The sequence below is a fragment of the Haemorhous mexicanus genome, chromosome 3 (genome assembly GCF_027477595.1).
Source record: "Haemorhous mexicanus isolate bHaeMex1 chromosome 3, bHaeMex1.pri, whole genome shotgun sequence".
Lineage (NCBI taxonomy): Eukaryota > Metazoa > Chordata > Aves > Passeriformes > Fringillidae > Haemorhous > Haemorhous mexicanus.
The window spans coordinates 58,418,368-58,443,624 of record NC_082343.1 but is presented as its reverse complement, the minus strand read 5'-3'; the positions used below and the strand labels follow the sequence as shown (position 1 = coordinate 58,443,624).

General features: G+C 38.5%; 1 protein-coding gene across 2 annotated transcripts in view; it reads right to left on the bottom strand.

Moving 5' to 3' along the window:
- Window positions 1–2,619: 2,619 nt before the first annotated feature.
- Window positions 2,620–25,257, bottom strand: part of SYNE1 (spectrin repeat containing nuclear envelope protein 1) — a 290,126-nt gene continuing 267,488 nt past the window's right edge. For both annotated transcript variants that reach the window (XM_059841964.1, XM_059841963.1), the window contains 14 exons: window positions 23,459–23,641; window positions 22,928–23,065; window positions 21,979–22,170; window positions 20,764–21,094; window positions 19,855–19,923; window positions 17,790–17,932; window positions 16,811–16,937; window positions 15,460–15,671; window positions 13,786–13,986; window positions 13,314–13,442; window positions 12,751–12,963; window positions 11,681–11,770; window positions 9,790–9,848; window positions 2,620–3,735 (listed from right to left, as the gene is read on the bottom strand). In XM_059841964.1, the coding sequence (XP_059697947.1) occupies window positions 3,495–3,735; window positions 9,790–9,848; window positions 11,681–11,770; window positions 12,751–12,963; window positions 13,314–13,442; window positions 13,786–13,986; window positions 15,460–15,671; window positions 16,811–16,937; window positions 17,790–17,932; window positions 19,855–19,923; window positions 20,764–21,094; window positions 21,979–22,170; window positions 22,928–23,065; window positions 23,459–23,641 (2,328 nt within the window). In that variant the 3' untranslated portion in view covers window positions 2,620–3,494. The remainder of the gene's footprint in view (window positions 3,736–9,789; window positions 9,849–11,680; window positions 11,771–12,750; window positions 12,964–13,313; window positions 13,443–13,785; window positions 13,987–15,459; window positions 15,672–16,810; window positions 16,938–17,789; window positions 17,933–19,854; window positions 19,924–20,763; window positions 21,095–21,978; window positions 22,171–22,927; window positions 23,066–23,458; window positions 23,642–25,257) is intronic.

Below are 25,257 nucleotides of genomic sequence, written 5' to 3'. Positions count from 1 at the left end.
TAGATGAATTCTGCATTTGACTGCCAAACCACCCAGTTAAAATCAAAACTCACTATTCTGCCTTTCTACTTTCCATAATGTATTGCTTTAAACACCAAATAAAATACGGTAAGCGCCAGAAAGAGAGCAGATCAAATGGTTTCTATTGCTTTAGAATCTACATTTTTTTCTCCTTGACTTGTTCTTATTTCTCAGAATCCTCCTACAGTTGCTAAGTCTTGATAGCATCTGTAGCTTGAAGGCTGTGAGCAACCAGTGTCTGTTATGCCTTTGAACACACAGACACGTATCCACTCAGATGCACATGATGATGATGAGCATGTTGAGAGATGCTATCAGTTGTAAACAGATCTCTCAACCACAAATAACACAAGACTGAGGGCCAGGGATGACTGCTCATAAGCAAGCCTGGTATCTTTGTTCTCGTTCAATAGCCAGATGCAGAAAAACATTCTAAGGATGGAGAGAGCAGTACTGCTCACAAGGTGCTCACAAAGCTGGAAGGGTGGCAAACCTTGGTGAGGAACTATTGATCTGCTGCAGAAAGAAGCTGTTATCACTGCTGGAGCAGGGTGGGAAATAGGTAATGTGTATCATCATGCTCACAGCTATGAGGAATAAGGGCACACTACTTCTGTCAAGTTGAGATCATTTGTATTCCTAACATTGTCAGATGTCTCTAAATATCCCTTTGCAAACTGCCTTCAGATTTTGCAAAGCATGGTCCACAAATGAAGTTACACAAAGCGATGCAGGGAGTCCAGGGTAAATTATCATTATTTTTCACTATAATCAATACAAACATAATGACACAGTGCCTTGATACTACAGTCTGGAGTCACTGAGCAACCAGTTACCTTTAAACACGCACTAGCTCTGAGGCAACTACAAGCCAATAAGCAAGGTTCAGAGTTGCCAGGCATCTCAAGCTGGGGGGATGATTACACCTCTACAGAAGCTACTGCATTTATCTACATTAGAAAATGGGGAAAAAATACAACATAGTTATGACCTGAGCTCCCCAAGAGGCAGAGTCTTGAGAACTTTCCCTGTGCTTGAACACAAAATGTCAATACAGATCCAGAGTTCAGCAGCTCCTCCCTTTCCTCATGCCTTGCAGGCGAGGCTCAAGGTGCATGATCAGAAATCAGCCCTTGTGTTTGCAGAGCCCAAGTAGGTGATGTTTCAGAAAGAGGAGAGGCGTTGGGTTGCAGGCTAATCACAGAGACAGGGCATCTCCGATTCTAACTTGTGCACCCTACTTAGAGAGTTTTAGCATCCTATTATCAGGATGAGAAAGATGCCCAGGTTGCCAAGCTGGCTAGTGCCACTGGCTGCAATGCTTGACAGCTTTCTGGGCGTTTTTTTCCCCCCTACAGTCGCCCCATTTAACCTGGTCCATGCTGTGATGATAAATATGTTGATACCTCACAGGGATTGGAAACTCAAGCTAGACCTCGGAGTCACTGGTGCTCTTGGGATGGAACTTGAGGAGAGCCTGTCCACTTATTTAAATTTTGCTGCCTTTGTGTCAGTTTTTAGGGTCCAGTTCTGCAAAATCATGTGCTCTTCCTTAGCCCAAATGTGTGTTCCTTATCTATATCTACTGAGTGATTATGAATACTAATCTAGCCTAGCATAACTTCTCAATAGCAGTGAAGGAAACTCAGCCTTGAAAAGAACACGTGCTTGTGTCAGTCCAGACTGGTGTCTCAGACATTGAAAATATTTTGTGAACATACAAAATCCTTTTCGCAAAAATGTTAATGTAACACTTATCTGGAAAGGAAGCATTATTTGGCTCTTCCAAATGCTGGAGTTCAGCTTGTGGTTCCTTACCTCTGACCACCCTCTCCTTAAAACAGCTCAAAGGATGACATGCCAGAAAGTAATTTTACATAACAGCAATTAATGTGCTTGTAGTTTTTTCTGGCCTTTTAATTTCTGTCATGAAAGCCAATATATTCTAAGCAAGACCACTTAACTCAGAAGAAAAATTCACATTATGTGTGTCATGGCTCCAAACTCCCCCAGCTTATTAAAGTGCAGTAACTTAGAGCCATGCTCTGTATTTTTTTCATAATTGAGAAGAATCCTGTTCTTTCAAAGTCGAGTTCTGACTGATAAACTGGGCAGAGTGCCATTGAGTAGACTGCAAGTTTTTGCAATAGTTCTGGAAAGTTAATGAGTTTTCAATTTGTTCTCTTATTCTTCTATTTACACTTATGTTTTGGGCCTATTCCACTAAAATAATGATGGGTAAAACATAAAAATCTGTCTTGGTATTGAGCTGCTATGGAGAATATCAGGAATATCAGAATATCAAGTTTCCAGTATACCCACAGGAAAAAATCTGCTTCAGTGTGGATTGGCACAACCTCAATTGTCAAAGGTTGCACACGAGTGCATACACAGAAATACAGATGGAAAAAACCCCACACAGGTGAGAGGGAACTTCAAGAAGCAGCTTGAAAAAAAGAAAAACCTGAAGTGATGAATCATTAATCCAAAACATGTACTGCTTTCAATATCAGCACAACTTCTAATGTGATACTTTCCCATGTATTCTGCCAGTTGTCATTTTCCAGATCTCATCAAACATATACCTAATGCCATTAATTTGTTACAGAATTTTTTAATTCTTTTTTGAAGTGCATATGGATGTCTTCAATTTTTTTTATACCATACATATCTCATTCTAAACTTAGAGGTTTCCATAGTTGTCATTTAAAAGCACGTAGACAAAATATTTTATGGTATCTATAATAAATGCAAAGAAATCAATACAAACAAAACTCGGCTTAGCAAACTGTACATACATAAATATGTTGTTTTTCAACTTGACATTCAACATTTTTTCCTCATAAAAACTTCTGCAATCTTATTTATTACATCCATTTTTTTTTAAACCTTAAAAAAGTGCTTCTCAGATTTACACCTTGTGCATCCAAAGCAAAAGTTAGAATACCATGCCTGAAACAGAAACCACAGGGAATAATACATTGCCATACAAGATTTTTTAAAATTGTATGTTACAAATGCTCTAAAATTCCTTAAGCATTGGTTATTTTGTATACTGTAGATACTGAGAGGGTATTTAACAAAGACTGGCTAATGGGTCATTTGGAGCAGCACACAGGAAAGGATCTACAGTATCAAGTCCTTGGCTATGCATAGTACAGGGCAATGACCTGGATATAAAGTGGCTAAAAGATCCCAAAAGCTGTACAGAAGAGGTTTCCCTCACACACATTGCATCCTCCTCAGTACCCAGGATGCGAGTATTGAAATGATGCTACTCAGGTAACACGTTGTGCACTTTGATACCAATACACTGATGCGCTTCGAGCCGCCTGCCAGCAGAGAAAGATGGGGGCACAGTAGTGGCAACAGCAGACAGGTAAAGCTGCCACGCTGAACCCTGTCACCCTTTAAAACCATCTTGCTCCCAGCCAGCACTCCAGCAAGGTCTCCCGCTGTCCCACAGGTCTCCTTCACAATGGAGGAGGACCATTCATGTATTTCAGCATGGGGTGGAAAGAGCGGGCAAAGTTGTTTGCCATAGCACAGCTGTAATCCTCCTCGGTCATGGGCACCAGGCACGCCAGCCCGATCAGGAGCAGCAGGAGCAGCTGAAGCGGCAGAGCAGCTCTGAGGACTCTGAGGAAGAAGGACGGGCACCGCCACGCTGGCCCAGCCTCAGAAGGGGAGGAACCTGAGCCACCTCTTGTGGACCTGAGGAAAGAAGATGGGCAGTTGAATACACTAAAACATTACTGCAGCAGAGATTGCCCTTGGGCACTCAACCTCCCCTGAAGGCCAATTTACACTTTGCACAGATTTTGATTGATAACTGCAGAGGTATTTTTCAGTGAACGTGCTATTTCCCTAACACTTTTAAGAGAGCCCAGATTTCTAGACTTGGTAGGAAAACACCAAATGATTGCAATAGAAGGGTCTCTGTAACCCCAGAGCCCCTTTATCATTTTTGGGGAAGATTCTCCACTTAAAGCACTGTGCTGTAGCAAATGGGGAAAATAAAAGGTGGGCCATACCTGCCATATTTGTTCAATGCATGCTCTCTAAAAAGGTGGGCCTTCTTGTTTAAAATGGCCAGTTGCATTTGATTTGCGGAAGTCTCTACATTTGTTTATGTATAAGGTATCCACGAGGGTATAATGAACTGAGATTCAGTTACACAGTTTTCTGTCAATCAATACACCAAAATATACAGGTAATGGGGACTTATTTTCTACAAAGCATATTGTGTTTTGAATCTTGCACAGAATCAGCAGTTAAAATCTAACTGCTCAACTGACTTGACATCCTTCCCTTCCAAGTGATTTTCTCCCTTATGTTGATGGATCTGACCTGAAGTGGCACATACCTATCATGTCTATGAGGCAGTAGAGATCTAACACAAATATTTGCAAAGAGAAACTTCAAAAATCCATCCTACTACTTTAATTAAAGAAAAATACATAAATTTCACATTTTTCTTTTTGACTGAAACTGTCAAGAGCTGAAAAGAGTGACTAGGAAAGATTAACTCTGATGGTCTCAGTGTGCTAATTAAATGGCATGGGAAAATACTGTCTTTCAGGACAAGCCAAAAATGGAAGAACTCAGAGCTTTCAAGTAACTTGCTTCAAGAACTCTGCTATTAGGACATTAGATCATGAATTTTGTCTCAGATATGTTGTTATAATACATTTGCATGGCTGCTATGATCATGAGGCCTCAGAAAATCTATTTCCTAAAGTTTAAGAGATAAAAATTTTCATAAGATGTGGGAAATCAGGCGCATTGGCTGCAGTCAAATGCTTCCCAATAAAGTAAGAATGGGGTGATGGTTCCTTAGTGTTTCTTTGACTTCCCCTTGTTCTTTTGATTCTGTCTCCCTGATAAATCTGAATCTGTGTGGAGAAGCATCCAAAAATGAAAATATCATCTTCAAAACAATGCCAGGCTTTGCAATTGTTCCCTTTGCACAGGTTCAGAAAAGAATTACTTCTGTGCTTGAGAGTATTTTATTTTCTTGCTCATACATATATAGCACCCCACTATGAGGACTTCAACAAAGCCAAGCAAATTTTAAAGTTCAGGGGGCCAACAGGTACCTAAACACTAATTTAGCAGATATGCTAAATTATTAGCTTGAACTAAATATTCCAGGAAGCAGTGATGATCAAAACATCAGATCTTGTGTTGTCTGAATCCACACTACTGTAGGCCGGATGGAAAGTTGCTTAACGCATAATGTAGGATCACATATTATAAAAAAGATATTGAAAGGACATGGCACATTAAACAGCACCAGAGCAAAAGCTCAACAAGATCAGGACTTCTACTGTCTGAGAATACCAAGACAGAAAGTTAATGGACTGAGGCAGGAACAAAGGGAACAAGGAGTGCTTAATTACCTTCCAAGCATTTGATTGCACAGCCTACCTATTTAAAAGGCTCTCATTGTATAAATGTTGTTAATCCAAATCAAAAAGTGACCACATTTCTGCAGCTGCTAACTGGTGTTTGATAATGAGCAAAATGTCATTTTCTTCATTGTCCCAGAAATACTCTGGGGCAACACTGGGTGTCAGAAGGGGAGTTTCCAAAAATCTGAATCAAAAAGTAGCAAAGTTTTTCTTTCTGGTATTTCTCTTTTTTTTCTATGCCTTTATTAGCACGACCCAGCACATCTTACTTTGTGTTTTACAAAAAAAATAAATTGTAATGTAAGCTTGTATGGCTGATCTCAAAAGGAACACAAACTTTCAAAAACTAGAACAATTCACAGCAAACCATATTTTCTGCACTGAAGTAGGGTACTGAAGAATAATATTGCATGGAAACAATTCAAAAAGCAAATAATGAAATGTTACAAAAACATCTTCAGAGGGGGAGTTAGAAAAAGTTTGAGTGCTGTACTGCTTGTGTTTATGGCAGGCACACCTCTGCAATCTACATAATTGGCTGAAAAATCGAATGGGCCATCTTAGAGTGTTTAATAGATTTAGTAAGGAGAGATGGTTAAAATTATACATTGTTAATAAAAAAAGCTCACTAGTTTTAAGGACAGAACACCTATTTAGCCTGGCAGGAGAAAGGAAAGCTGAAGTACTGTGCACCACTTTGGAGAAAAATCTAATTTCTGTTCTTGAGCTTGTCTCTTTAGCTGTCTCTTCTGATTGCTCCACCATTTGTCACACTGTGAAGAGGCAAAGAGGTAAGGCCATCTGCTACTCACTCCAGCACACAATTCCTGCTTAGCAGATGAAAGAGGGAAGCACAGCTGCAGTCCTGGCCAACAGTAAGCTTCTTCATGTCAAGAAATTTTATATATTAATCTGAGTGCAAGCAACAGTTACCCTTACTTTGAGAGTTTGTAATGTCAGTGATATTGGAACTCTTCTCTAAGCATTTCAAGAGGGGAGAAGCTAATTTACCAGGCTATAGATAGGACGGTCAAAGCGAACTTTAATTTCAGCTCAGAGGGGAACCTTTTTGTAAAGATGATTGCTACTTTTTTCCCCAAGGAAAATATGGTTTATGTAACCAATCTGTATTGCAGTAAGCATCTGAAAGCTATCAAAAAGGAATTTATCATTCAAGTGAAGCTGAGAGAAATAAATAAAGTTAATTTAATGCTAAGTGACTAATGGAATGCAGAAAACAGGCTTACACTGAAAGAATCACTGCTGGCCTAGTAGGATGTTATTTACTGAAGTTAATCAAGAATGGGACTTAATTTAATATCTTTATTAAAAGACTACTGCACAAAATATAAGAATAGTAAATTTCATCTTTATGATTACAGATGCTGAAGGTCTTTGCAAATACCAGACAGGATTGGCTTCTTGCACAGACCAGAAGTGCGTTGATCTAATCAGTTTAAGAAGCAGCAGTTATATATGATATTTAAGTAACAAGCCCTAAGTGAGAGTGAGGGAGATAACTGGGAAAAAATCATGGCAAGCCAAACCCAAACCTTGTGTTTGAGCTACTGTGTAGCCATGAGTATAATTTTGTGGGCAAAGGCACAAAGAGTGATGTGGTTTGGTCTGCTCCAGGAACAGCAAGTGACCTTTAAAGATCCACTAGTCACTTGGGGAGGCTTGCGGAGAGCAGGAAATGGAGTTTGGCACTATGGCACCAAAACCTGAATAAAGCTGCCCAAGAGAGACAATGTAAACACCCCTGAGCAAATTGAACCACTATTTTAATCTTTTAACATTTTAATCACTTAAAAAAAAAATCACAGGCAAAGATCCAGGTGTTCAGTTATGACAGCTCTATTAAACTGATGAACAAAGAGGACTTGCTTCTTGGATTTTCTTTCTCACCTAGCACACGATTACAAGTGCTGCTTGGATGAGACTCCAGTTAAGTCCACAATGTAATGCCTAGTTTAATCCTACACCTTGCTTAGTATCACACTATATTTGCCTATCTTTTTGTGGTGATAATTGAGAAGGCAAAGTGATATGACACTTCCTGTGCACAAAGCATGGCCCCTCTAATTTTTTAGATGAAATTTCCTTCACAACTTCTTGTGTGACAAACATTTTAGGATTGACTTTATTTCTCCTTTATACTAAACCTCAACAGGGTTTGCTGATCCAGTGCAAGATCAAACACAAAGTACTCTGATCAGAGGCATGTCAAAATATTAAAGAACACAGTGACAGCTTGTACCGCATTATCAGTTAAACCCGCATTATACATCAACCGCAACCTGTCTGGCTTGCGCATTTGATTAAGTTTCCTATTCAGCAGTGACTCATTCGTATTCCATGCTTGTCTGAATGACAAATTGAACATTGTGCTGTGCTGCTACAAGATGTGTTAATAAACAGTGCTGGAAAGCCTTGATCTGAAAGGTGCCACAGCAATGCCACTGGGAGGACAGGGGTTGATCCCAAAGCTGCCAAGCACTGCTAGCTGCTCTTTGAGCCAGGGGCTCGCACCTACAACCAGAAACCTCAGAAGGCTGGCAGAAGTGGTTTGACTACACAGGAGAGTGGAAAAGCGCACACAATGTGTTCCTTGAGTACAATGGTGCTAGTGCAAGCGTGCTGATCTGTCAAAGACATCGCCCCTCCTCCTCGCCGTTAGTGGCTGCAGAGTAAAGCCCCTCTCCTCCCTTTTTTCCCTCCCTACGCGAAACAAAATGCCAAGCTTCAGAGCAGACTGGAGCTGAATAATTCGTTCTCTTTCTGCATCAGACAGAAAGATGGAGTTTACATAGATCCCCTATTTTCTATGTGTTTTCCTTTTGTTTCAAAGGAAAAAAATTCTTAAAAACAGGAAGCTTCTTAGTGCACGTGGAAGAAGTAAAAGATACTTGTTCTATTTTGTTACATGGTTTTACAACAATGCCACTTTACTCACAGTTCCTAACTACACATGCAAAGCAAACTTTTTAAAAGAAGTGTTTATGTAAGTATCTACATGGTAAATAGTTTTGCTCTTTACTTCATTTATAATGAGATTAAAATCTTAATTTTGCTCATGAAAAAGAATAATGCTCCAAGATATTTTTTTTCTGCTTGTTTGTGGCTCAATCACTGTATTAAATTTAGTGTTCACTTCTTTCCTTGACTATAACAGTAGTTATTTTTTAAAAAAATTACTTAATTTTGTGCTTTCTTCTTTCCAACATAAAATCTTTGACTCTAACAGGAACTATTTTACAAACAAATCAGTTAATTTGTGATATGCAGAGAATAAACGAGATTTAGGTTAAATGAGATTTATTATTAGATTTAATAAGAACAAATATACCTTATTCACACTTTTTGATTATTTTAGCAGTGTGCAAGACACTGAAATAGCAAAAGATGTCCCCTTTACACATATTGGCTTGCTCCTTTGCTTTTTTAAACTTTTTTTTTTAAACTTCATAATTGTTGAGTCTAGTAAACCAATCAGTGAAAGAGCGAAGGTACACACATCACACTGACAACAACAAGAATGCAGAAGCACTGTTAGCTGCAGAGATGACAGGTTGCTGGAGACACCGTGGAAAGCAAGAAGCTGTAGCTGCACGCCTGCTCTCTACTGGTCAGACAGAGATGGGGCAGTGCTGCTCCCGGAGCAATGCAGGGATGCGAGCACTGGGTGAGTCATGGCAGTGTTAGCATGTTATCCTGCAGTTCGTCTGAGGAGGGGAGAGAAACTGATCCCGAGTCTCAATAGTCTCAGATTCTGACTTTGAATTTTGAGTCTAAAGTATTGAAAACCCACAAACTGAACAAAACGTTTCAGGGTAAAAAAAAAAAAAGAAGAAAAAAAGAAATCAATAAATAAATAAAGAAAAGGATGTTAGTATGTCTCATCCAGATCTGTGGGTTTTGTGAATTCTAGAATATGATATTGGCCTATTACCTGCCTTAATTTAATATCTAGAGGTAAAGAGGATGATAGAAAGTGTTTGCCGTGAACTTGCTATCACTCCTCTTAAATCACACCAAAATAAAATAATCATTAAATACCATGAGTGTAAACATACACTCACTCTGATCAGGCATCTGAAAAATGAACGTTGATTACATGGGATTTCTGTAAAGCAAAAGCTGCAACTGTCCAAGGATTAACCTGTATCTCTATTTAACAGAGTCTGAAGTAATTGAAAGTCCCTTTTGCTGAATAATTAACAAAAGGGAAGTTACCACTTGTGTAAGTCCTGACCCCCCGATGGAGTCAGTGGGACTGGGAGGAACCACGGCCAATTTCTATCATCCTCTTGGCGGTCTAGAACAGAGTGCGGAAACCAGGAGAATAAGGTACCTGCTGTGTGGACTGCTGACAGAGGGTCCAGGCTGTGAGAGACTACATTTGCCCCGTGGCTGTTTGCAATGAACAGGGGGTAAAGAAAGAAGAATGTTCAGTCCAGGCAAATAAAGACAAGCTACTGATGAAACTAAATTAAAAGTGCAGCAAAGGAAACATAAAAAAGAAAAAAAAAAACCAAATGAAGTGACCAATACCCATGAACCAAGGAAACTGGCTTTTCTTTGCACCTAGCTGGTTATGAAAATTATTGGAACGTACACAGTGAACTCAAAAATAACAGTTTAGACATTATTTTTATGAACAGTAGCTCTGGGTTTTAAATAAAGTCTCTAGAAATTTAGTTAAAATAATAGTCAATATGAAATAGATATTACCTTATTAAGTCGAATATGGAAAAATATATAGATTTAAAAATGCACATGCAGAAAAATTAATATTCTCAAGGAAAAAAGGTCCAAGACTCTCCTTTGGCAAGTTTTGCCTCTCCTACACCCCACGATTTTGAAGGCCAAATAAATGTAGGGGCATTCTTCCACTCACAGCTATTTGCTGGATTATTTAATGGAGTTAGATGTTTATCATTCTGATTGTATTTCTTTTGTATTAGTATTTATTTATTTAGCATCGGCATATTTGGCACTGAAATTCTAAACACTTCAGTATCACTTTAGTCTTCAAAATTGTGTGGGTGCAGAACCCAGTAGGTTGAAAACTAGACCCAAGGAATCATACAACTTAGCTATGAATTATGGAGAAAAAAAAAAGAGTAGTCACATATATGAACAGTAACAAATTAACAGACAGACAAATCCTTATTAAAATATTAAGATGAAACCTATGATAATTCTACATGCTCTCTAAACATAGATTTATGGTAAAATACTTCTCCATTTCCTGTAATGGTCAGGCAACCTTCAGTTACACCTATGATATCAGAGTTATTATAAATTATTTAGGTTTAAATTTAAAAGACCAAAGTATTGACCTCTGAAATAAAATGTTAAGGTTTATATTCTTTCTCCTTTGGAAAAGCCAGTATTCCTTTACATTCTAATACTAGTATCTAAAAGGAAACTAGTGAATGTAAACAAAAATCAAAAAAATAAATGAATTTCAAGAGCCATAGATTTATCAAGACAGAACTCAGAGGCTTTACAAAAAAGTGCAAATGGAAAAACAAAACGAAACAAAACAAAACCAATCTGATTGTCTTAAGAACTAAGGAAAAAAGCAAATTAATCAACCAATAGAATTGCAGAAAAAGACAAAATAATTGCAGTTCCAATTTGGGCTCAGAGTATGGAAGTGTTAAGTATTAGGCATGTATGGCTATATTTCTTGAATTTTGTGCCAGCGATGTAAATGGACAACTCCAGAGTTGCCACTGTAGCCATTGATTAGGTCCTGCACAGCTAGCTGGTTTGAATAATGTTTTTGTGCCCTTCAGCTCTACTTAGCCATTCATCCAAAGTCTCAATAAGACCATCTGCAACCTGCATCAGAAATGACAAAAGAACTTATTGAGATTCTTGATGAAGCAGCTCTGAAGAGAAGGCCAAACAGAAATGGAGGACTGATTATACCAGACAAGACCAGACTTTGGGGTGCTGCCATCACTAGAGCAAAATACAAGAGACACGACATGCCATACCATGGTAAACCAACCACACTGACAGCCCTGGTTTCAGATAGTATTTACCACTTCTGATTTCATGCAGGATGGGATATGCAGCAGGGTTGGGGAAAGCAGCTGTGTTTTCCTTTTGGTTTATGCCATTTCCTTTCCTAACAAGTGGGAAGGGGTGACTTCCAGCTGGCTAGAACTGCTGTAGATATCTATAGTTCCCACCCAAGAGGCGGAAGAAAATAAATTACATGAAATTACCGTTCTCTGTCTGCTTGGAGTGCTTCTTCCAGATACAGGACTCACTGAGCCTGATGTGTCTAATTCATCAGAAGACCATGAGGACAATTCCTAAAGTTCAGAAGGAACGGAGCTCAGAAATACAGCGACTAGCTGTACAGGTAAGCAAACTAGAAAAATTACCCTGAGGGAAATTCCAGCAGAGTTACTTCCAAGCCAAATAAAATAAAGCAGCTAAATTTTGTTACCAAATTTTATAATACTAAGGCATAACATGGTTTCTCTGTCAGCCCTAAAGGAGAAGAAAAGCAAACAATAGTTAAAACTTCCTTTGCTTAGGTGACACATTTTCCACCAAAGTCAATACAGGGGAAAAACCAGTTGTTCTTCATTGGCTGTGAACTACAAGAAGAGTTTGTTACTACCTGGATTTTAATTAAACAGGTAGAAATCCACTAAAAGGGGGGGAAGATCTGAGTTCTTGTGCTTTAAGCACTCTGCTAATCGAAGTAGTTTTAAAAAAATAAACTAAAGGAGAGCCTTGAAATCTTTACTCTGTATCTGTCATTGCTGGCAAAGACATGTGTGTAACTCCCTCTCAAATACCTGAGGTACACGACAGCTTGAAAAGATTTGGACTATAGCTCACACTTTAAGAGGGAGACATGAGGGACTCCTTACCCTATTACAGAATTTATTTTATGCTTTTTTTTCTCTTTGACAGAGTGTGCATCAACTTCCTTTTCAGTGACAATTGACATACTATAATTTTCAGGACTGCTACTGGAATAATTATCTCATATACTTTGCCAGTTGACTGATTCAGTAATAGCAGGGTAAACAAACCAAGAAGTTCAGTAATTGCTACATCAAATAAAAAAAAATACAGAATTTAACCCCCCCATATCAAAAGAGATATTTACAATATGAAATTTAAGATTACTTTATGATACTCAAGGTTACATGTTCCATCTTGATAAGCACTGCAAACCACAGAAACAGAGCAGCCAATAGCAATGATCAGAGAAAGGCAGTTGGAACAGCAGGAAACACGCTCAGTGAACAGAAAGGAATAAAAAGGCGTGACTTACCAGCTGACTGCTTGAAATGTCTAGAATTTTCTCTAGGTCTTTAATATGACGTGTAACCTCTTTCAAGAGCAGCTTCAGTCTGTTTCCAATGACATGTACCTTTTCTTTGGCTTCAAGACAATCCTTGCCTTCAGCATTGACTAGCAATTGGCAAGACATATCTTGCAGTGATGCCACCTTCAACTGAGACTCCAGCAGCTCACGTCTGATTTGCTGTTGCCAAGGCAAGCATCAAATTTTTTTAACAGCAGTCAAAAAAAAAAAAAAAGTAGAACTCACAAAACTCAACATTTTAAATTAAAGAAATGGAATAAAAAAAGAGAAACAATATAAATTTCTAATCTGACAGAAGGATATACAGCAGCCTAGTAGTTACCTGTGATTAATCACATATGCTACCAAGGAAAGTGAGTGGTGTTCCCTACCAAGGCAAAGTCGGTCCCTGATGCTGGTCCTGTGTTAGCACACAATGCACAGTGCTAACCCTCACAAGAATGAGAAATCTGATTAGGTGTTTTTCTGGTGATGTGTTTTGGGAGAGAAAAGGGTGATTATATTCCTACCATCAGAAGTCTGTGATGATCCTGCAGTATTTCTGAGTCCAGATTTGGATTGATGGGCACAATCTCATTTTTTCTTCTGTCAATATTCTCCAACCAAAGCAGCAAACCATGGCTCAGTTCGTGGAAATCCTGCAAATGATGAATCATGGCTTTAACAGGGTAGCAGAATATTCCAGTCAAACTCAGGTTTTTAATTTATCCTCTGATACATTCTACTAGCTAAATAAAATAACTTCCAAGAAGTATACAATAGAATATTAGAATACTATTCCAGAGATGACAAATTTTGTAAATATTGGGTTGTAAATACATGTTTTAGGTAGCACAGGTATATCCTTGAGAAAAACATATGCCAAAGCTGTATGGCTTTCACAGCTAAGTTTCAGATGGATCGTGAGCACACCAGGTAACTAAATGGTTTATGTTTTCAGTATATGGGCTGCTGACAATTTGAAATAGGCACAGTACAGACCTGGCACTGTATTAATGCATCCTGCAACGAGCTGCGCCAGTCTTCGATCATGCTGCACACGTGCTCCCAGCGCACGTTCATCTGAGACAGGCGCTCCTGGAGCTTCTTGCTCTCCTCGCTGTCAGACTGAGTGAACTCTGAGCTGCACAGATTGATGGACAAGATGATTGCTTTGCGGGTATCAATTGCCTTCTGCAGCTCCTTGATGGTAAGACAAAGGGGAAGAAAGAATGGAAATGGGTAAATCATGACTTTCAGAAACATAAAGTAGAGAATGCACCACAAGACTGCAATGCTTTGCCATCAGCAGCTGCAGAAAGGCACCAGACTATAACAGTCCCTTTACTCTGGATATGACACTCTGGGCTCACTCTGTGACTCTGCAAATGTTCACTCTTTAACATCTACTAAAATTTTACTGTGAGCATAAACAAGAGCAAGCCAATTAAACTTGTAAAGTCTTAAAAGCCTGAAGTCAGAGTTGAATTATAAAGATCTGTCTCATGTTTCAGATATTTTAAAGACAGAGTAGGTCCAACAAAATTTAAACATGTAGCACAACTGTATTTTAGCTCACAATAAAACTTTTGCCCTCACTTCTCAGTTTTGCTGATAAACATGAAAAACCAACATATTTTCAAGTGGAATCTGCTGTCATCAGTATTTTAAAATAAAAGCTTTTACTGAGAGAAACAAAAACATACAAAGAGAATAAAGAACTTATATTTATAGAAGCACAACTTGTATAAAAACTCTGATTTGTTTACATTGGAAGCTACAAAAGAAACCTCCGTTGGTTTGGAGGGTACTAATGGGCTTTCAAAGAGACGGTGAGATAAGAACAGGATTCTTATGAAATGCCCCGTTTTCCACCTACTTTACAGCATTTACTTAAAAGCACGATGTCACAGTAACCTTTGCAGTACTTATGGCAGCTATATTTGGATTACAGTTAGGATGAGCATTGACATGCTTCACATGGATCACCGCCGGAAACAGCCTTTACTATCTGTTCACCTCATCCCTGGCATGAAGCACAGTGCATTTTGACATTGGGTCATGTATTTTCGTGCCCATGCTTGTAAGATACTAGTAACTGAATGTGAAGTTGTGGACCACCACATTTGCAGATCTTTTTAGCTGTGAAATACATGAGAGAGATGGAAAAGTATCATTCAGATTTTGATGCTCCTGAGATGACAGAAGGAGAAAAGGAAGGCTGCAAAGTGGCACCAAATTTTTCCTATGTTGCACTGGTGACATGGGGTAGGTTACAACATCTTTGGACTCCTTCTCATTCCTCCACACAAAGAAGTAATGTCTCAATGAGGCATTTCTTTTGAACCAGCTATTTTGATTACTAATTTGAGTAGAACAGAATTGACCTAACTTGGAACTTTTTAAAAATTTCATCAATTTGGGTAACATCAGGAGTTATCTGTACATTCTGGAATAACAGAATTGCCACAGAACTACTATTCCAAAACTTCATTTGGATAGCCAGTGGTACATTTTCCTTCCAAAAGGTGATTCAGAAAATCATTTTCCCAGTTACTTTACCAGTAGCAGCCCGCTTTGTGGAGAAAACCAGCTGCAATTATTGGCAACCTCTTCAACATACCTGTTGCACTCAGTTTTAGAAGGTAACTCATGGAACAGAGAAACAAAACTCACTTTCAGTTTTTTAATCCTGAGCTCAATAGTTTGTATGTCAGTGCTGAGATCAAGGCGGTGGAGCTTCTCCAGTTCCTCTTCAGTTTCTCCCAACCAAGCCCAGATGCTATTAAGGTCGGAGTTGAACTGCTGCCATTGCTGAAGGTTCTGCTTCATCCTCAGCTCCTTGCTTAGAGCTTGAGCCTGGATTAATTCCCATCTTTCAATTACACCTGGAATTACAAACACCAAATTCAACAAAAGCCAAAAAAACCCACTAGCTTCACACACACACAATTGCATTAAGTGAATACTGTTCAGAACAAAAAGATGCTCTGTAAAAAGCCTAAGCCTCAAACACTAACTACTTCAAAAATGAAGTTAGATTGAAGAAAGTGATGTTGGAGGGAAAGAACAAAGAACCTGGATGATTCCAGTCAACAGGCAATTTTATTCCTTTCTAATGTCAGACTTCTATAAGCAGAATTAAGCGGATACATACAGGTGTCTAAAACAGGTTATGCTGGCAAAAGAAGACATCTTAAATTACTAGATAAGAAATATTAATACTACTAACTAACTAGTTATTTATTATTTTCATTGGTAGTTGTGCCTATCAGTGTTTAATGGTCACACCTCACTACATTTGCTTTAGCTACTGCTGATGCATTGGATAAACACCTGCACTAGAAAGAGATAAATAAGGGGCTATTTCTTCTTGCTAATTATCTTGAAATGCTAAGGCAGAAGACAGAAGTTGTATCACTCCATCAACTTAAAATTTACATATAAAAACACACAAAAAAATAAAAGAGACTACATAGGTAGCATATCTTGTCAAGCTAAGAATGGGGATGATGCCTTTATAGTCTCTGGGAATCTATGCTTTCCTCAATCAAATGCCTCTTTTTCTACAGCTGATGTTTAAAATTAGCCAAGTGAATACTTCTATCAGGTGAAAATAAATTTCTTTAGGCAGGTAATCTGAGAGGTGAAAGCTAATATTAGGAGAAACAAATGCTGGCCTAGGTGTTTTGTACAGCAATATAAGCAACCTTTTTCATGAGAAATCTTAAAAAAAAAAAACATTGCATCCACGGGGACCTCCTGAAAGGCTTAGGGTTATGCCTCATGATATGAAGGGGTTCTTAAAATGGACTTGTATGCCTAAACTCTTCATACAGCATACACAAGGAATGTGAACTTACTATTCCTTACTATTCCTATTAAAAAATGTTAAACAGAACATCGTAACAGACAGTCATGTAAATATATATGTCAGCAGATAATACCAAGTGTTTATTCAGAAAAGCTTTGCATGTGTGCTGCTTTCCATAATTGCTGCCCATCAAATGAACTACGTGTTACTTACCAGCTGTTTGTGTTTCAGTACTGTTCATGTTAATGAGTCCTGAAAATTTTTCTTCTTCCTCCTTCAGTTTATACCCAAGCCTTCTTACCGAGTCTATGCTTCCACTGCATTCACCTAGCAATTTCATCTGTGTTAACAAACAAAATATTCCTTTTCAATATGCACTGTACAGGACTAATTGTATGGACAGTGAGAAATACAATACAACTTCCAGAAATTTCCAGAAATAAGTATAAGTGTGAAGAAAAAGATCTATTATTTTAACAATCTGCACTGATACTACAAAAAATGTATATGCAGATGATAAAGGCCTAAAGCATAAGTTATACAGAAATAACTTAGCACCATTATGCCAAATTGTTCTTAGGTGCCATCTTTTCTAAATTTTAAGACACTACGGCAAAGACACTAGAAGATTGATAAAGAAAATTAACTTAAATGTGGAAATATTACTATGCATGCAGGCAGATCATTTTTAAATTCTGTCCCTAATAAAATTATTTGAATGGCTTAGAGAGAGATTTATCTTTCAGAAAACCTCTCTGAAAAAGCTTTTTAATTAGGGATTCCATACATGCAACCTTGCTTATATACATCCCTATAATTCATCAGCAAGATGAATACTGTGCCTGAAACTATAAAAAATGCTTTTAAAACCAGAGGAATTTCAAATAAGGATATCATCATTAGATGGATAAAAGCATGCGTGAGAAAGTACTTCTAGACATCTGCAAAAATGTAATAGGAAAATAAATTCCTCAGAGTCATGTTCCTCTAATGCATTTGCTCCTCTAATGCTATTGTAAACACACTATTAACATAAACACCAATAGCATGTGGTTAAGGGTAGTAAGCACACAAGTGAGCCTGAGAAGCAGTCACAGCTAATTGCTCTGCTGAAGCAGCTGCATTTCCCTCCATGGCTAAGCTAAGCTGAGCTTGGGGTGCATATCTGGCTGGGGCTCCAAAACACACGCACATATCCTTTGTAAGTGGAATCCAGTTCTGGTCCTGTAGGTGTCTTGCTACGGATGATGTTCTCTGTTTGCTGTATCTGGAAGCGACTGGTGTCCAAGGCCTTGTCCAGCTGTCGGATATGAGCTTCCAGGGCACCTGGTTCACCTGTATCAATGCCAAAAAAGAGGGACTGTCACCCCAACTTTTCCAAATTTTTTTTCCTTGCCCAGGCAGAATAGATATTAGGAATACTGTTTAGATTAGACAGTGCAGGAGAAAGGTGGCAGCAGAAGTATGAGTGGTACAATGTCAAAGCTAAGTGATAACTAGTTACATTAGAGTGTTAGCAACCTTCAGAAGATGATACCAATGAACAAGCTTGCCATAAGAATACTATAGAAGAGTCCACAGTTTAACGTAGGCTTGTAAATTATTCTGAAGTGACTTTTCCCCCATATTGAATGCCTTGTCTCTTTTTAAAGCGAAAGTTCTCAGCAAAGCATACTCTAACCTCACTGATTTTGGGAAACACCTTGCTCCCTTTCACAAGCACTGTCAAATAAACCCCTGTAACCCAAATCTCCATTTTTATGATCTAAATCAATGTAAAAATTTGGCAGCTTCATTTCTCTTTGTATTATTTCTCCCCAATAAAAAGCAGTAGAATTTGCATCTCCATGAAAGGATCCTATTTGTATACAATTTTAGAGACTAAAAGTGACATACAAATGCTAAGTGATACTGTTATAATCATATTGTCAAAATCCATAGATAACTGGACATCTTGGAGGCATGCAGCAAGTAGTCCACGACTGCTTTGGGCAACCACACTGAGCAGCAAAATTTATAGCATTTTTTTCAATTATGTACTTGACAAAGATCATGCTTAACATATCTGCAAGATGGAATTATTCATCCAAGCTACTGGGAATCAATATCAATGTTTCTGAAGAAGGACTAACTTGCAGTTTCCTTATAGTGGTCAGCTGAATTCTGTGATATAAATTAGCTACAGACAATGCTAATGTGAAGCATGTTGCAGCCTAGAGGACCCCATGAGATCCTTCTTATCCATATTCTATCACTATGCCTGATTTCCATCTGTTTACAAAGACAGTTTGAATTTATTCATAAAGATACAATTAGAAACATGAATAGAGAAGGAGAGCCTTCTGTCCACCGAATTACAGAAAACCGAGCCTCTTGGATGATTAATCTTTTTTCATATATAACACCATCTCACCCCAAATGGACAGGACAAAGTGCCAAACATTGTTTTTTGCTTATTACTTTAAAAAAATTTTCATGGGTCAGAAAACTAATCACACTTTTCCCATAAGTATTGCTCATACCCTTAATCAATAACATTATTTCACTAATTTTGGGAGTAAATAGAAATGGATGGTAAACCTGAGGCTTGTGTCACAGACACTAAGATTTCAATTGTTTGCTTTTAGCAATGAAGTCATTATTTAAGAAGAGGAAAACTGTGAAATCATGAGAAAAAGTATTTGCAAATGCATCTATTTCCTCCAAGAGAGTAATCAAAAAATGAGAAGGGTTTAATCTCATGCAGCGTGAAAAGAAAATAATTTTCTAGTATATGAGACTAAGATAAAGACAGGACCTCAACTTGACATTTTGATCACATGAAACAACAATTAACCTAAAAGTTTATATCAGCGTGATAATCCAAGATGCGGCTGTGTTAAAAAAAATAAAATGCAAATCTGAAAAATTAGGTATTCTATACATTTTCCTTCTGCTTTAAGATGTAACAATGTATTAAGACCAGTTGACACCAGAGAAAAAAGACCAATAAGATCATGACCAGTTTAGTTTGGTTAGCCAAGGTGGGAGGGCTAATACTTCAGACATCATTGTTTCATCCATGCCCCCAGTGGTACCTTAAAGTGCAGAAGTCAAGCAGGAGGATACTTCTAAGTTAATATGCCAATGCTACCATGTAAGAAATATTTATCTTGTAAGTTGTGAAAAGATAGCAGATGCTAGGAGAAGAGAAAGAAGTTACACTTGCGCACCGTGGTATTTGCATCTGGCTATGCTTAGTCTTTTATGATGCCTACCAGAGACATTTCTGAGGGCGTTTTCTGTGAGTGTTACATAGGCCTCAAGAGTTTCAGGGATCTCTACATCTGAAAAAATAAAAGCACAATCTGAATTGATGGCTCAGCAATGGCTGTCTCCTTACAGGAGTCCTTTTCATGGGATGGGTTAAATAAATTGTTCCAATAGCAAACATTCTCTCTGGAAAAGGAAAAAGATGAAGACTGAAACACAGGGAGGCTGCTATAAAGTCTCTTAAGATCCAGGCAAACCTGACTATTCTCAGAGCAATGACCTGGAAAGCAAAAGACAGCCACAAGATCAGAGTAAAATACACGGGTATGTCTTATCCCGCAGCTAGCTCCATTTGGGCACTCTCACTTGTTAAGATTTATTACAGAAAGCACAAACACTTAGAAAGGATTTTTAACTTCACTGGAGAAAAGACACAAGATCCCACCTCAGACTAAACACTCATTTGCTGGAGTCTTGCCTGCATCAGGGCAGAGCTAGGATTTACTTAAACACTTGATGATTTTCTCTGTGGGTCTCTTCCACAGCATTTCTTTATTAGTTTGTTCTGTACTTCTTGCCATATCCAGTATGGTTTCTTCTAGTCAGAATAACTTAGGACATAGGGCTGTTACAGATGACATATCCCATCTGGCAGGCCTCACGCACAGATGCACAGCCAATTCCCTGCCATATCATGTACGCCTCTGCCATTTTCCAAGGCTGTCGTCATCCAGGAATCTCCATCACTGTCTCTAAGGCCAGAGGGCCACTGAGATCACTTAGGAAACACTATTTAAAGTCATCAGGGGCTATTTAAAGTACTTTTCCATGAGAATCTTGGCCACACAATCACACATATAACGTCTGCCTTTTTCTTACTCAGAGAAAACAGAGCACTCAGTCTGCCACCATACCTGCTATGCCAGCTGCTCCTCTGAGGTAGAAGTCTTTTTCTTGTCCTCCGTCTTCTTCTGAGTGCAGCGCCCGTGAAACGGCTGTCTCCAGGTCCCTGCTGAGATCGTAGTCATGATCCCACTCCAGGGGGATGGAGTCCACGCTCGCAGGGGTGTCTCGCCCCGATCGCTCGCTCCTCAGCGGCTGGGAAAGAGGCAGCGAAAGGTTGGAAGAGGGGTGCGGGGAGAGAACGCTGTCCGCAGATTTGTCATGCCAGCGTATGTCAGAGAGATCTGCTGATTCATCCAGATCCACCTCTCTGTCTGAGAGGTCGTGCTCGTCATCTGTTAGCTAGAAGCATAATGCAAACAGAAGCGATCAATGAAACGTGCAGAGGCACCACATGGTCAGCCTGGGTCAGTGAAATAAAGCAGCATTAGGTGACAGGCACACTGGTGGGGTTTTCATTTTGCACATTTCCTTTGGCACCTTCCCTTCATTATTTTTAAGGTGCACTAAAAAACCAAAACAACAAAGAGGATCAAAGCGCCAGCTCATTTTAATTACTTGAGGCACATAAAGTCTCACATAAGGCAGATATATCCAGACTTTTACTGATGTTACTTCAATGCAAATATTAAATTAGAAAAATGTCTGGAATCAATTAATAGAAAGCATAAGTGATCTTTATCATGAATACTGCTCTCACTATGTTATTTCATATTTTGAAACCCCTTGATTTTGTTCTTTTCATTCAGTAGGACTTGAGCTACCAAAAAGTGTTTTCCTTTCACTTTCTCCTTTTGTTTTCCTTTTGAGCTTGTGTTCAAATCTGGAGACAAATTTCTGTCTCTTCTAAAGAGAAAAATAATTTTATCATTGTGTTTTTTAAAAAAACAACTCACTAAGTTGCCAGTCAAACTATCTGACAGCGCAGGGAGATGTTCTTATGACCAGTACCACAGTGCTACTTCCATGAATAAAGTTTTATAAATCTTCAATTTGCATGCATTTTCATGATGATTTACAGAAATTCCTGATCTTGTCAGCTTGCTCTCTGAACAGGACACAAATAGCATGTAATGGAAGGGAGGGAGATGGTAAGGGTTGCAACAAACTTTAACCCCAGGAGATCTGAAAAGTTACTTAAGTTTCATTTCAACATCTTTCCTCATTTTCACATTTGTAAAATGGCAATGGACCAAACAAGCAAAATCATATGTAAATATACACACAGGAAGGCGGATAAGTTTCTTGTGATAGCGCTCCACACGCCCGAAGACCTCTTGGCAGTAACGACGCAGCTCATCTAGCTCTTCTTCAATCACAGCTGCATCCAGGGGCTCACTTTTCTCAATGAGCTGCTCACCTTGCACAATTATCTGCTCAATTTTGTTGTTGTTCAGGGAAATTTCTTGCTGGAAAGCCTGTGTAAAAGAAAAGCCCATGCTTGATCAACAAAATCAACATGACAACAATCTGGGTAATTAAAGATGCAAGTATTAGGAGTTTTATAGAAAGAATGGTGTGGGTAACAAACAGGGATTGTGCCAAATACTCTTATCATGAGCAACAATGAACAATTAAATTATATTTAGTGTTCCACAGTCTTTCAAGCCAAAACCAGTGATACTTCATGGTTTACCATCTTATTCCTTACTTGTTGAATTTGGAAAGAAATCTTGTCTCTAAACAAGCCATGCCAATGATCAAATGTCTAGAATGAACAGAGATGCTAAACCTAGCACAGTGGAATTTTGGATAATGTAACATTTGGTATTGTTATCTCCAGAGAAGGAGTCTTCTGATGCAGAAATGGTTGAGAAATGTAGTAATTATTAGATATAAGCAATAAGGGGGCCTTACATAAATATTTTTTATTAATATTTCCTATTTTGATGCAGGAAAGTACACTATCACCCCTGGTTTTTCTTTTTACATTTTTCACAGATCAAAGATTTTCTATTTTGACAGAAAAGTACATATTGGAATTTGATGTAACTCATGACTTTTGAGGTTTAAGTCTCGGCCTGCAAGTAAAGGAACCATATCAGGCTGCATTTCTGCATAATGTTTCTTAAAATTCTTTCCCCACCATGCATGGTTTTTTCCCCCTCCCTTCTTTCATCCCTCCTTCTGTAACAATCCATTCTTTACAGTCTTCATGTAACTCTCATTCTTTACCTTAAGTTGCTTTATCTTTGCTTGGACATCACACTCTGAGAAATGCTCGATGTTGGTCAGCTGCAGGTCCATCTCTGTTAGCCATACCAGGATGCTGTCCCGTGCTGTTTCAAACTCCTCCCGCTGGCCAATAAAATGCTGGAGGGTGGAAAATTGAATGGCATGAAAACACTCAGCAATAGTAGGAAAATTACTTTCATCCCCATCAAACCCAATTTAAACTCAGTACACCTTCTTATTTCATTTCCTACATGCTTTCTGAGGTTCCTTTTTAAGTAACACCATCTAGAGCTGCAATTAGCTGACCTAAGAAAGTTATCTTCTGTGAGGAAGGTGATTTGATGTCACCAAGCATTTGCTTACGGTCTATTTGTTTACTTTGGACTAAGTGAACTGATGAGCTTCCTTCCTCTTCCAAAGGAAGAAATCCCCTCAAAGCCACTGTGCAAATGCATTAAACTGAAAGCAGCTGAAGTACCCTTGATTCATAACTACAGTAGTGAAACTGAAGTCTTAAACATGGAAAAATACTTTTAGCCTGCGCAGGATGGAGGTAACTCTCTTTTGTAAATTGTCCCATCTCTGGTTGCCCTCGTGAACCATCTGCTTGAGGCTGCCGTCGGAGTCAGTGCGGTTCTCCCGTGCCAGGCGCCGATACTGCTTATTGATCAGCTCCAGCTGAGTCAGGCTTTCATGCACTTGTCTCTGGAATGCCTAAAGCAGTATGAACAAAAGACACCTTCAGAATTTTAATTACTGAAATCAGGATACATATATAGCTCTCTTGCCTTATTTTGACCCTTCATCTGCACTCTGACTTATGTAAGCCAATAAATTCCACTAGTTGGAGACATCTCCTGAGGGCTACCCTATAGAGATGTTGCCTTCTGATTGAAAAAAGCAAAACCAAAAAAACAAAATTCCCCAAAAAGTTCATAAAACTGACATGGTTCACTGAATGAGAAATTGCAACATGAATATCCATTACAAAGGCAAAATCAGTGTAAGAAAACCAGCTCCTCTTTCTGTGAAATTATATGCTTCTGTATTTGAGAACAGAAGTACAAACAATGAACATGAAACTCTTCTTTTTAAAAAACAGGAACAGAAATCCAAGATTCCTGTGGCTTCATTTGGATTTCTTTTCACATATTGAATTTGCTGAAATGCAAACACTGAAGAGATTTGAGCAATTGTTTATTCTGAAACATGATACTAAATGAGACATTTTTTATATTTAGAATACTGGTGTGCAAGAAAGTTTTGCCTTAAAATATTCACAGAAAAGAAAATGTCACAAATATCCATGCCAACTTAAGTCTGGGCAAATGTTTGTACTACTCTGCTGTTACAAGAGCCACAAAGATGCAGCTGAGGTGCACAGGTGACTTAGCCCATGGCTTTCATGCTGAGACTAGCAATCATGAAGCTTGGAGGAAGCACCTTGTAAAGAAATGACTGAATTTATACTACTATTACTACTACTACTACTACCACCACCACCACCAATAACAACAGAGTATTTTTTCAAAAATCTACTTTTTATCTTGTCACATCACTGAATTAGAAAAGCAATCAAAGGAAGACCTAAAAACCTAGATTATACCAGCTCTCTTCTGAATACAAGTAGGGTTTGGATATCACTGTAGTTCTACAAACTTGCTGTCTGATATTCCTCACAATGCCAAAAAACAGCCAATCTCTTCCAAAACTAGACACCTCCCTTAATAAGGACTGTAGAACTGGGATAGGTTATATACTTCTGTAGAGAAATTTTAACTAAAAAACCTGAGTTTTCTACTTAAAAAGATACACACTTCATACTGCACCATTCAAAGCTATAATGAGATAAGCACATTTCTACTGTAATACCAGAGAAGAAAGTAAAGGAACTGGTTGGAAAAAAAAAATCAGCTTCTGCAGAGTCCTCTCAATATAATTATTCTCTTCATTAAATGGCCATCAAATTGGGTACGGGACAGCCAAAAAGGAGCAAATGTGCTTGAAGCTAGGGTGAAATGATCAGGAGAACTGAATTAATTTAAAATTGCATAAGTATTCCTCTATTAGAGGCACAATTCTGACTGTATTTACTAGGATCATGACATCTAAAAGTGTGCAGTTGTTGTTTCACCTGTTACCAAGCCTTCTCCAGCAAAAGAACAGCTGTTAATTTGCCTTCCATTTTTTCATTTCAGCTACACAAGAATTCATATGTTGCATTTCTTTCCACTACCTCTTTCCATTTCTCCATAAACTACCGGAGAGGAAGGAGTTTGGTTTTGTACAGTGAAGTCAGTGAGAGACATCTCTGACCTTTGTGCTCAGGA